The sequence below is a fragment of the Eubalaena glacialis genome, chromosome 16 (genome assembly GCF_028564815.1).
Source record: "Eubalaena glacialis isolate mEubGla1 chromosome 16, mEubGla1.1.hap2.+ XY, whole genome shotgun sequence".
NCBI lineage: Eukaryota > Metazoa > Chordata > Mammalia > Artiodactyla > Balaenidae > Eubalaena > Eubalaena glacialis.
Genome location: NC_083731.1, coordinates 77,789,419 through 77,801,112, shown reverse-complemented (window position 1 = coordinate 77,801,112; position 11,694 = coordinate 77,789,419). Strand labels below are relative to the sequence as shown.

Genomic DNA, 11,694 nt, shown 5'->3' with positions numbered 1-11,694 from the left:
TCCTACCTTGAATACAATTTAATGAGAAACAACTACTATGCACTAACGCTAGAAAGAGTTGAGACAGAATGTATAAATGAAGAAACCTCCTGGATCACTGAAGTACCGTCTGTTACAAGCATAATTACCTTCTTAAATTACACATTTTAAAAAGGGTGTGAAATATTTTTCCAAGCAATGCAGTGTTTAGTGGGTGGGAATTATTATATATATATGAAAGTACCTAGGAATTTGGGAAATTTTCCTCTCTTTATCATCCAAGGGTAAATAAGAACAGGTTTTGATGTTGTGGATACATTTTTTTAAATGTCCTGTTATTCAGGACCACTGTTCCTCAGAAATGATAGGGATTGTGAAATTATTATCTTACTTGGGAAGTTATTTCCAGGTATGAAGCTTTAGTTTTAGAAGAGGCCACCACATATGACCAGCAGATCATTTAATCAATAGAGACACTAAGTTAAATAACTCAAATTTGATCCCAGCAGTGTGTCTAGATTTTCTCAAAGGCTTCACCACTGTTTGAGTCATCTGTGGATAGTTAATATTTGCCAACATGTGAGGAAAATGTGGCAAAGGCATGCCCTCACCTAGAGACTTTGAACGTGGGAATGTGAGAAGGTGTAAGTAAACAGGGTGCTTTTGTCCAATGCTCTTATTTTACTGCTTCCGCACACAGGACTGACTGACATACATGGCCGTAGAGCTCCCTGTGCAGACTCAGAAATCTGCAGAGCTGCCTGACATGAATCACCAGGAAAACAGGAACCTGAGATTTCCTATGTGGAAAGCAGGCATCTCCGTGGGTGATTCTCAGACTAAGTTCTGGTCTTATTTTGCAATTGGGGGATATAGCTCATTTCATGCTATTTTCATATTTATCTTCCCATATTAGACTCATTCTTCTTTTTTTACAGTGGTAGATAATGAGGCAACATGACTCTCAGCTTCACAGTTTCTTTCTTTTCCCATCACAGTTTAATCTGTTTAAAATGTACCGTTCCTATCAGCACAATAGTCCAGCTATAGGTATTTCAACTTCAGAAATAAAGTTTATGTGACTTATCTTACATAACTGATTTTACAAGCTTGATTTTTTTTTTTTGGCCAGTAGCACTAACAGTGAGGTTATTTAAATTTTATGGGTTTGATAGCTTTGTTTTTGTCCTAAAGTGTTATTTGCTCTAGTGCTGCTAGTACCTGATTTTTGCTACGTAAACAGTTTTAATATTTCTCCAGATTGGCCACACAACATGCCTTACATGACATGGTGGACTAAAGCTGCCTTTATTCTACCAACACCCTTCAAATACTGTTCCTACAGTTGCCTCTCATTTGTTCTCTCCCACAAAAGAAGCTGCTGCTTATTAGAGTGTAGGCACAAAAAACCTGCTTTTCTAATTGCACTGTACTGGCATCAGGTTAACTAGAAAGCAGAAAACAAATGGTGATACAAAATGTGAATAGTATATATTATATGTATTTACACATGTACTTAGAAACTTCAGTTAGTTGCAAATCTGAAATGATATAAGCCACTGCCTGCAATAGCATCTATCCTATAGAAATGTGGATTAAGACAGGACTGTTAAGACACTGAAGAAATCGGGTTGTGTGGAGAGCCCATTTGAGTCAGAACTTTGTCCAACCACTGCAGTGGTCCATGAAGGTGAATCTCAATCCAGCAGGGCGTGCTCGTGACATCCTGGCGATGATACTCGGCTCCCCAGCCCTGAAAAGCAAAAACGGAGCGGAGTGATTGTGCCAGACTTTACAGGCACCCTTCAGAGGCCCCAGCAGGCCTGGTGGACACAGCCCACCCAACCCGGGGCAGCTCCTGGGACCTGAGAATGTGAACTCTACGTTCCTGCAAGTACAGGACGACTTTTGCATCAACCAGATACCCTGAGTCCCCATCCATGGTTTCCTCCTGGTTTCACGACTAAATTCATGGACCTAGAGAGGGCCTGGGTTCTAGCCATGCTGGAGACCCTGGCAAATCACTTCCTCTTCCACAGGGAAAGGAGCTTGAACTCATGTTCACCCCCTTAATGCTGAAGACCCGTGTTTTGTACAAAGTGGTTGCTCACTACAGACCAGTGACTGGATCTGAACGTTGTAAAGCGAGGGCTGAGGGCACTCTTGGTTATTCAGGATTGATGAACAAAGCTTGTTTCTCCTCTCCCCGGCTGGCTCACTTCTGGCAATTTGCCATTTGTGACCATCCATAGGAGAGACAGTAAAAATAAAGACAGTAAGTTCAGTCAACATCCACCACCTCACATGGTTGCAATTTTTTCTTGTGATGAGAACTTGTACATTTCTTTTAAACTGATCATCTGTAGTTACATTTGCTAGGGATTTATGTTTTTAAAAGTCCCTGCAATATAATAACAGTTTATTTACTGTGAATTGTGTAGTTTTATGAATTTAAAGGTTGCATATCTGAGAAATACATCTTGCTGATCTTAGGAAAATAAGATTTCTATGCAAGCTTATGTTACAGTGAAATAATTACGTCTGAGATATTGGCCTTTCATCCTAATTTGAAAAACACAGGCCTAGAAAAAAGTAACCGCAAGTCAAATGGTTGTTCGTTAATGGCAATTTAACGCCCTCTGCTGGCTCTGAAGCATCAGAACGTTTGAAAAGGTTTTCAGGTATTTAATTGCCTGACAGTGTGAAAATACTTTTAAAGCTTAACAGTAAATTTGAATAAAACTGCTTTGTCACCATGAAAGAAATGGATTCAAGAAGTCATTTTTTCAATTGGAAACTCTATTCTCGATTCTTATTTTTAAAATAATTACTAAAATTATATATACAATAAAGACATAATGGACTTCCCTGGTGGCACAGTGGTTAAGAATCCACCTGCCAATGCAGGGGACACCACGGGTTCGAGCCCTGGTCTGGGAAGATCCCACATGCTGCGGAGCAACTAAGCCCGTGCAACACAACTACTGAGCCTGCGCTCTACAGCCCGCAAGCCACAACTACTGAACCCGCGTGCCACAATTACTGAAGCTCGCGTGCCTAGAGCCCGTGCTCTGCAACAAGAGAAGCCACCGCGATGAGAAGCCCGCGCACCACAACGAAGAGTAGCCCTGCTCGCCGCAACTAGAGAAAGCCTGCGCGCAGCAACAAAGACCCAACGCAGCCAAAAATAAATAAATAAAATAAATTTTTTTTAAGAAGTATAGAAAAACAGGACACATTTTTAAAGATAATTTTAAAGGATTAATAAATAAATTTTACTTTGAAAAAACCTGGAACAAGCCATACTGATTCCTTGGATGAATATATGACAATGGGAAAACTGCGTACATATACTCAGTTTGATAAACAAGCTCAGATTTGGAAATATTAGAATTATTTGCAAGTGCTTTGCGAGGGATGAAATAGCAGACGATGAAACTGAGGTCTTTAGCTTCAGCGTGCAAATCCAGTTTTTTTCCTTCTGCTAAGTAACTTTTCCTCCGTTCTCCAACCCTCACATCAATTTTAATAAGATCTAATTTGATAAATTCAACAAATATTCATAAACAGAACATCTACTGCTGTCTCAGAATTAATCACAACCCCCATAATGTTTCTATCCCAATTTGTTTATACCTTTATAAAAAAGCACTTAATTCATACTATCTTGTATTAGAGTCAGTTCTGTTTTGTAGCTTATTTATAAATATGACTGCTCCATTTGCCTGTATGCTTTGTAAGAGTAAGGAGAGTGTCTTATTTGATTCAGGTAAATTCACCAACATTTACTGAGTGACCATAGGTGCTCAGCAATTTGAGGGATGGAAGAATCTCTGTAGCATTAAGTCCTATACAATTATCATTGTCACTTTATCTTATGCGTTAAAAAAAAAATCAGATAACTATCTTAACTCGGTTTTCCTCCAAAGGTAATATGCTTAAGGATTTTCTTAAAATTGCTAAACAAGAGATTTCATACTCATGGAGGAGCTCTTCCAAAAAACAATGACATATATACACTACCAAATGTAAAATAGATAGCTAGTAGGAAGCAGCCGAATAGCACAAGGAGATCAGCTCGGTGCTTTGTGACCACCTGGAGGGGTGGGATAGGGAGGGTGGGAGGGAGGGAGATGCAAGAGGGAAGAGATATGGGGACATATGTATATGTATAGCTGATTCACTTTGTTGTACAGCAGAAACTAACACACCGTTGTAAGGCAATTATACTCCAATAAAGATGTTAAAAAAAAAAAAAGATAGCATAGCTACCTTGTTTGATCAGTTGTTAGTTAGGGGAACAGGGATTTGATTTGAAATCTGTTCGCTTACAAAGCTCATGCTTTTCTCGGTTAAGCTGCTGATGAGGAAAGTTGTACATTGTTTGGTAAAATTTGGACTCTGTAGTTTCCCTACTCTTGCCATTACCTGTAGGTAGAATTTTGACTTCTAGGACATTGTTCGTTTTACTTTTACTGTAAAATTTATAATAAAAATTTAAATTAAATTTGTATTTACTTTAAAAAGAACAAAGAAAACAATTAAAGAGGGTGCCCCCCTCCACCTCCCCCCCAGGAAACTGCTGTCTACTTGCCCTGGCTGTCTAACTGCCACGTCAACCAAAGAGTGCTTTTGGTTTTATTTTTCATTTTCCATCTTACCATCGGGAAGCAAGCACTCCTCACCTTGACAAAACTCATCCGGATGGTGCACATCTTAGTCAACTCATAAACGACTTCAAATCCGTGGTGGACGGACTGGGCAAGCAGCTGAGCGAACAGCTGGTTGTTGAAGACCTTGAGGCTGCAGCCGCTGGGGATCTTGCAGACGGTGGCCGGGTGAAAGCCGTGCTGATAGTTGCAGTTCCGGCTCTGCACAAAGATGCTGCTGTCACTCACGCACTCGGCATAGACCTCTCCCCCGACGTAGTACAGGTGCACGCCTACGAGGCAAAAACAGTCTTCCAACACCAGCACCGACTTTCGCTTGGCTGTATCACCCTTCCCTTCTCATCCACCTCTGTAACCTCAAGAGATGTGACTAGCAACTGTGAGGTTAATTTTAATATCACCAATCATCGATTAGTACCACACGTGCCCCAAAGGCTGACTTGCTTTAATTATCATCTATATTTTTTCCATGAGTGCATTTAAAAGTGGATTGCAACCCAGGTTTACGATCAGCACCAAGAACACAGAAGTAGGCTCTCGTGTACTACTCCCATCACTTGATCAATCTCACGCTTGTTCCTTCTAAAAGGAAGATCTCATAATATTAGATGCAAAATAAATACATAATGCAGAACACGTCAAAAAAAAAAAAAAGAACTGGACACAGATAGTACCATGGTAATACTTAGGTGCATACACTAAACCTGCTTCAGAGGGAACAATAAATGAAGTTTAAATTTTATTTCACCAACAATTATAAATCCATTTCTCTTAATAAATACCTCAAAGAGACCCATTTTATTTTAAAGCTTATCACCTACAGTTATAGGTCATAGAAACAATGCCTCTTTTTACCTACAAACAGTGAAATTTGTGCCATGTTTTCAGATAAAATATAAAAACTCACAATCAAAATGTAGTTTATGCTACTTTATCTCACATTCTTAGAGCTGAAAGGCAAAGCGTCCTGAGAACGCTGCTGCTCAGAGTGAATTTCAGTTGTTGCTTTCCCTCCCAATGTCTGGGTTTAAGATTCCACATAAGTTTATAACAAGGGACTGGGGTTAGGTGAGATGGAGATGTTCTAGTCTAGTGAGTATTAAGTACCAGAACGATTGTTCCCCAACCTTGTAGCAGGAACAAAGTGCTCCAGCACTAAGTGTCAACATGACTGTAAGTACAGTCGCTGGGCAGTGGCAAAAGGGGTTTGTAGAAATGATACTGAATGTACTTACAGTGATAGACTTTGGATCGTTTAAAAATAAAAATAAAACATTTAAAAGTAATAGAACTGAAGACCTCCAGGGGTTCTCAGACCCTGGTGTGCATAACTCTGCATTTAGGAAACATTTTGGACACAGCCGCAGCAATGGAGGCACTTCTGCATTATACCTCCCGCCAGCTTTATGGCTTCCTTTTCCGATCTCCTTTCCCTTAATACAATTTTAGAGAAGAGTGGTTTTCAGTATTTAGGTATCCCAACCACAGACTCCAACACAGTCTGAAGAAATGGACCCAGGGTCACAATGATAAAGCACAGCTCCTGATATTCAGGCCAAGGTTCCCCTCTCAGCGCCTAGATCAGACCAGCTCCCCCTCCTCTGCTCAGCCTTCCTCTCCCCCTTTTCTTCCTCATCTCCATCATTCTTTCCCCTAAACGGCCCGGGGTCTGACACCCGTGGCCCTGGCCGTGAGGAGAAGGCAGAAGGACTGTCCTAATTAGCTGGGACATAGTTACTTGGCTGCAGCGACATGTTGGAGGTTAGGCAGGGGCGAATCCAAGCAGACTTCCTTTAAAAACTCCCAGGGGGAAGGCCTGCCTCTGGGGTAGCTGTGAGTTTTTTCAAAGTGAGAGCGAGCAGGTGGTAAAAGAGCCAGAACGTGAGGCTGCTAAGTGTTTAGTATGTCTTTGAATTGAATGACCTTCAAATATATAATCCTCCCAGAACCTATTAAGGAGAATAGATAAGATTTTTGTTATCTGACTCTGGTGTTTATTTAGGGGAGGATTTTCAGTCCTGTTAAAGTCTTATCCGCAGCCACAGACATGCTGGCAGAACATGGAAAGCAGAGAAAAGACTGAACAAGGAGGCAGTAGTTTAGCATCCTGAGCGAGAAGAAGGGGCAGAGCCAACAGGATGCACCCGCAGAAGCCCGAGCCAGGACTCAGTACCGGGACCGGGGCGGGGGAGGAATTCAACCCCACTGCGAAGGAGGCTGGATTTGGGCTAGAGACAGCGGCATCGAAGGAGTCAAGTAAGCAAGGGATTTTACTTGCATCCATTTGACAGGCCAGAAGAGTGGCTTCAAACCACATGTGTGAGACGCTAGATCGCCACAGAGAACAGTGAGCAGTAAGGATAAACGCCTGAAGGAGGTGCTACCTGAGACGAGAGAGAAGCCAGGCGACGGGGTCCTCGGGCAAGTTGTACCCACACCTCGGACTACCTCTCTTCTCGGGCTGCATCTTTCTTCATCTGAGTTTTCCATCTGTGTGTGCCTGCACCCACCCTTTAGGAGATTAGGGAGTCTGGAGTCCTGTGTGGTGGTTAATTAGGACTCTTTGGGCTTGGTTTGGATCTGCTGAGTCAGGCTGCAGGTAGGTCCCTTCTGGCATCTTCTGTAGCCTTGAATGACAGAGGTGATGGAGGGGAGGCGGGGAGGACAGCGGCTTAATTAGGCTGGTGAGTGGGTTCCAATGCTGTGGAACCTACTGACAGTCAGAGGGGGACGTCCCAAAGTGGAAGGAATATGCATGGATCCCCTCCGGAGTGAGAGTGGGGGTGGGGAAAGGATATCCCTGCGGAAAGTAGATCTCATCACCCCACAGCCCAGCTCAGAGAACCCTGATGCCTCTCCACTCTGCTTGGAAAACACCCTGAACTTATGAGCACAAACTCAACACCTTCCCTGGAGTTTGTAATTGATATTCCCCTTGGCTTTGCTGCCCTCTCTTCTGCACAACTATTTTATTTTTTTCCCATTAAAAAATGCACTATTTATTGAAATACAACTAATCGCTGTGAAGAAGTGTAATCGTACTGACTTAGAAACTCTATGAAATGCAGGGTGACATTCTTTTGAGTCCAGGCCATCTAAAGTAAGATCAAGATTTCAGAGAAACCCAAAGGCAAAGGGCCTCACCAGTCTTTACTCCCCATCAAAGATGCACAACTATTTTAAAATCTGGCTGACTGTCAGGATCCTCTGGAGCTTGAAGAAAGTGCATATTTCTGAGGGTAATTAATGATGATACTTTCAGAAATTCCTTAAGTTAGACATATACTTAAATATATGAGAGAAAGGATACGAGGCCTGAGATTTGCTTTAAAATACTCTTGTAAAAATACTGTGATGGGACAGGGGAAAAGAATGGTACAGAATGCGACTCATTATTGAAGCTGGAGATGGTCATATGAAAATTGATTACATGACTTTACTTTTGTATAAGCTTGAAATTTTCCAAAATAAAAATTTTTTTTTAATGTATGATCAAAAAATAATATAAAAGTAAAGATTTCCAGATCTACACCGGGGCTTTGGTCCAGAGGATGGAGGTGGGTCCGCCCAGGACAGTGCCTGCAGCTGTGCACTGCACAAAGCCAGGGTGTGCCTCAGTCTTCTGAGATTTGTTCAGTTATTAGAAGGCTCCTCCAGCAGATGGCAGAAACTTCTCTTGAGAAATGGGTTCCTTCCAATTCACAAAAAGCCACTTCTGGGCTGGTAGCAAAATCAGTCCCCTAAAACTACACTTGAAGACTTTAAGTCTCTCTGGACAATATGATGAACAAGCAATGAACAAGCAGCTTTGGTCCCAACTGACCTACACTGAATGGGCACTGTGCGCTCACACACTCGGCGACTCTGCCAGGGTGGGTGAACCGTGATGCTTTCTCTCTCACCACTACTTCAGTGACCCCAGCATGCCTGGACATGCCCGGTCCCACCCCATCTTCACAGGAGCAACAAGACCCACTAGAGGAAATTTATAAAATACAGAGATGCAAAGAATAAAGATCGGCCACAAATCCACAGCCCAGAAATATTCAAAGCTAATATGTGTCATATACCTTTCAGTCTTTTATGTGCACATTTTAAACAAAATTAGGATCATCCTCTACAGGATCTTTTATAACCTTTTTTCACATATTAAAATAGTGTGAACATTTTCTCATGATATGAAGTATTCTGCAATGCCCTGTGTAATAACTGCAACAGTATGACATTCTGTGTTAAAATTTTTTAGGATTTGCTTTTTCAGGGATGAGAAACCTTATACACATTCAAAGGCAGAATGGAAAGGACATTTTGAGACTGGGAAACTAAATCCATTGAGAAAGAAGCAATCCAAAAATCACCCTGAGGACTTCCCTGGTGGCGCAGTGCTTAAGAATCCGCCTGCCAATGCAGGGGACACAGGTTCGAGCCCTGGTCTGGGAAGATCCCACATGCCGTGGAGCAACTAAGCCCGTGCGCCACAACTACTGAGCCTGCACTCTAGAGCCCGCGAACCACAACTACTGAAGCCCGCGCGCTTAGAGCCCATGCTTGGCAAGAAAGAGAAACCACCACAATGAGAAGCCCGTGCACCACAACGTAGAGTAGCCCCCGCTCGCCGCAACTAGAGAAAGCCCACGCACAGCAAGGAAGACCCAACGCAGCCAAAAATAAATAAATTTATAAAAAAAAAAAAAATCACCCTGAGGTACAGACCCTCCTTCTAAGGAACTGACAAACCAAACCCTTGCCTCAGGATAATTCCTTTCATAAAACATGGAAGCATTACTAGGATTCTACAGAACAAGCTGAGATGTGCAAGAAAATAAAGATTCATTAAAAGGTGAAAAACTAATTCCAAAAGCAATTCAGTGATTTGGAATCTATGATAATTATGTTCAGGGAAGGTCTTGGTTTGCCTCAGTAAGTTCAATCCCTGGGGCTAATGCCTCAGGAGTTATCATAATTACCCACTCCTTCTCCCAGGAGAGGAAGAACAGCCAGCAGCCAGGACACACGCAGCATGTCTGCAGCTGCAAAGGAGAAACCTGCCCGTCCTGCTCCAAGTGTCCTTTCACACCAAGAACCCGGCACAGGCTCATTACGAGGGTCAGCGGCTCTGACTTCAGTTACAGCACAAATCGTAGGTGCTCAGAAATGACAGTGCCATTGATTAGGATTAAGTTGTGCATTTCTAAGAAATATAATCCAACCTCAATGACCTTAAGAGCAGCACACGTATGTCCATGCAGTCCATCCAAAACTGCGGTTTTCCTCATTATTTGGAAATCGGGGCCATCCTAAAAGCCACTCTAAAAAAGCAGGCACGTTTTATACTCCAGTGATCCAAATTGGCTATTACATCACTCCCAAAACATCAGGAAATAACCTTCACTTTATTTTGCGCAGTCACAGATAGATATGATATGTCAGCAGTTCATCTTTTTTTCTGTAAAGATCCTTATAATCCTCCGATGGAGCTCCGTGTAACTCAGTGAGGTACTCCTTTTCTAGAATATTCTTGGGGGGAAAACACAAAATCTTCTCTGATTTACATTTTTAAAGTAAATCATTGTAAAATTTCATCACTTTAGTACTATGAGGGCCTTATTTCAAGATCTCAGAGGTGATTCTGACATATCATGCCTGCAGCATATGATAAGTATTTTCATTCCATATCGAAATATTCAACTCCTCAAGCGCTGAACTAAGAGGGGTGCCGAGATGAAAAAGCAGGAGGGTCCCTCCCCTCCAGCAGAAGGGAGCGACTGGACCTTACAGACAGAGCCATGGGTGCAAACCCACATCACTCGTGGGACCATGGGTACGCCGCTGAATTCTCTGAGCTTCCATTGCCTCATCCATAAAATGGGACTAAGAAATCCTAACTTGTAGGGTGACAATAAAAATAACATGAGTAAGAGTCTGCCAGGGTGCCTCACACACATTAGGGAAAATCAGTGGGGGCAGCTATCAGTCATCTGAAAGAGTTCAAGTGGTCTGCCTGGTTTTCAAGGAAGAATATGGACAGACTTCATGTTAGAATGCACTCTTACAGGTTCTTTGAAGTCCTGCCTCTGATACTGAAGCAGCAGCTCCTGCTATTCTAGTGCTAACTAGCCTACGGCTTTTTAAAGCACTTGGCTAGAGAGGTCAAAGCAATAGGTTTGTTACTGTTGTAAGGATACAAATAAAGGCTTGGTACCAAGCCTGCTGCCTCACAGTGCATTGCATTAGATGGAAAGCAGGATGAAAGAGCACGGGTGAGTCAGCATAAACCATCACCGCCACAGAAAACAACTCAAAGTACATGCCCTGCTGACCGGTGGTGGCATGAACTTCCGTTAGAGGACCAGCCATCTTCCCTAACTTAATTAAGTGGCAAGGAACACAAACCGGAAGTGACCTCAAAACAACTGATAACTACTGAGGGGAGAAATGGCCCATCATTAACCATAATAAAAAGATTTTTTTTTGTAGATGCCTTCCACCCTTGCCCCCCCCCCCCCACAGTCTCATCTCGATATAACAGCCAGGGGATCCTTTTGAAGTGAAAACTCAGATCTATAAACTCCAACTTAACTCCATCTTCCTATGTCGCACAGGCAAAGTTAAAGCACTCTACCTGGCTTCTAGGCCCTGAGACCGGGTCCTGTCCCCGCTTCTTCTATGACTTCGTCACTCCCTTACTCACTCTGTTCCACTCACTCTGGCGTCCCTGCTATTCCTCACTATGCCAGGCAGGCTTCAGGGCCTTTGTACCTGCTGTTTCCCTTTGCTTGGAAAGCTTTCCCCACTGGTACCCACACTGTCGATTCCCTCTTTAGCTCTCGGCTCAGATGTCACCTCCTTAGGAAGCCTGTCCTGGCTACCCTCCCCATTCCCTTTCCCTCCTTTGTTTTTCCCTGGACAATTATCATTTGACGTGTGTGTGTGTGTGTGTGTGTGTGTGTGTGTGTGTGTGCGCGCGTGTATTATTTCTTGTTTGTCTTTCCTTAGTTGTAGGTAATCCACGAAGCCAGGGATTTTTGTTTTGTCTTGTTTGTTT

At 42.7% G+C, this 11,694-nt stretch overlaps 1 protein-coding gene across 4 annotated transcripts in view; it reads right to left on the bottom strand.

Annotated features, from left to right (window-relative positions):
- Positions 1-347: 347 nt before the first annotated feature.
- The window catches only part of SMAD9 (SMAD family member 9), a 60,111-nt gene continuing 48,764 nt past the window's right edge, over positions 348-11,694 (bottom strand). For all 4 annotated transcript variants that reach the window (XM_061171266.1, XM_061171265.1, XM_061171268.1 and 1 more), the window contains exons 5-6: positions 4,665-4,921; positions 348-1,732 (exon numbers count right to left, since the gene is read on the bottom strand). In XM_061171266.1, the coding sequence (XP_061027249.1) occupies positions 1,589-1,732; positions 4,665-4,921 (401 nt within the window). In that variant the 3' untranslated portion in view covers positions 348-1,588. The remainder of the gene's footprint in view (positions 1,733-4,664; positions 4,922-11,694) is intronic.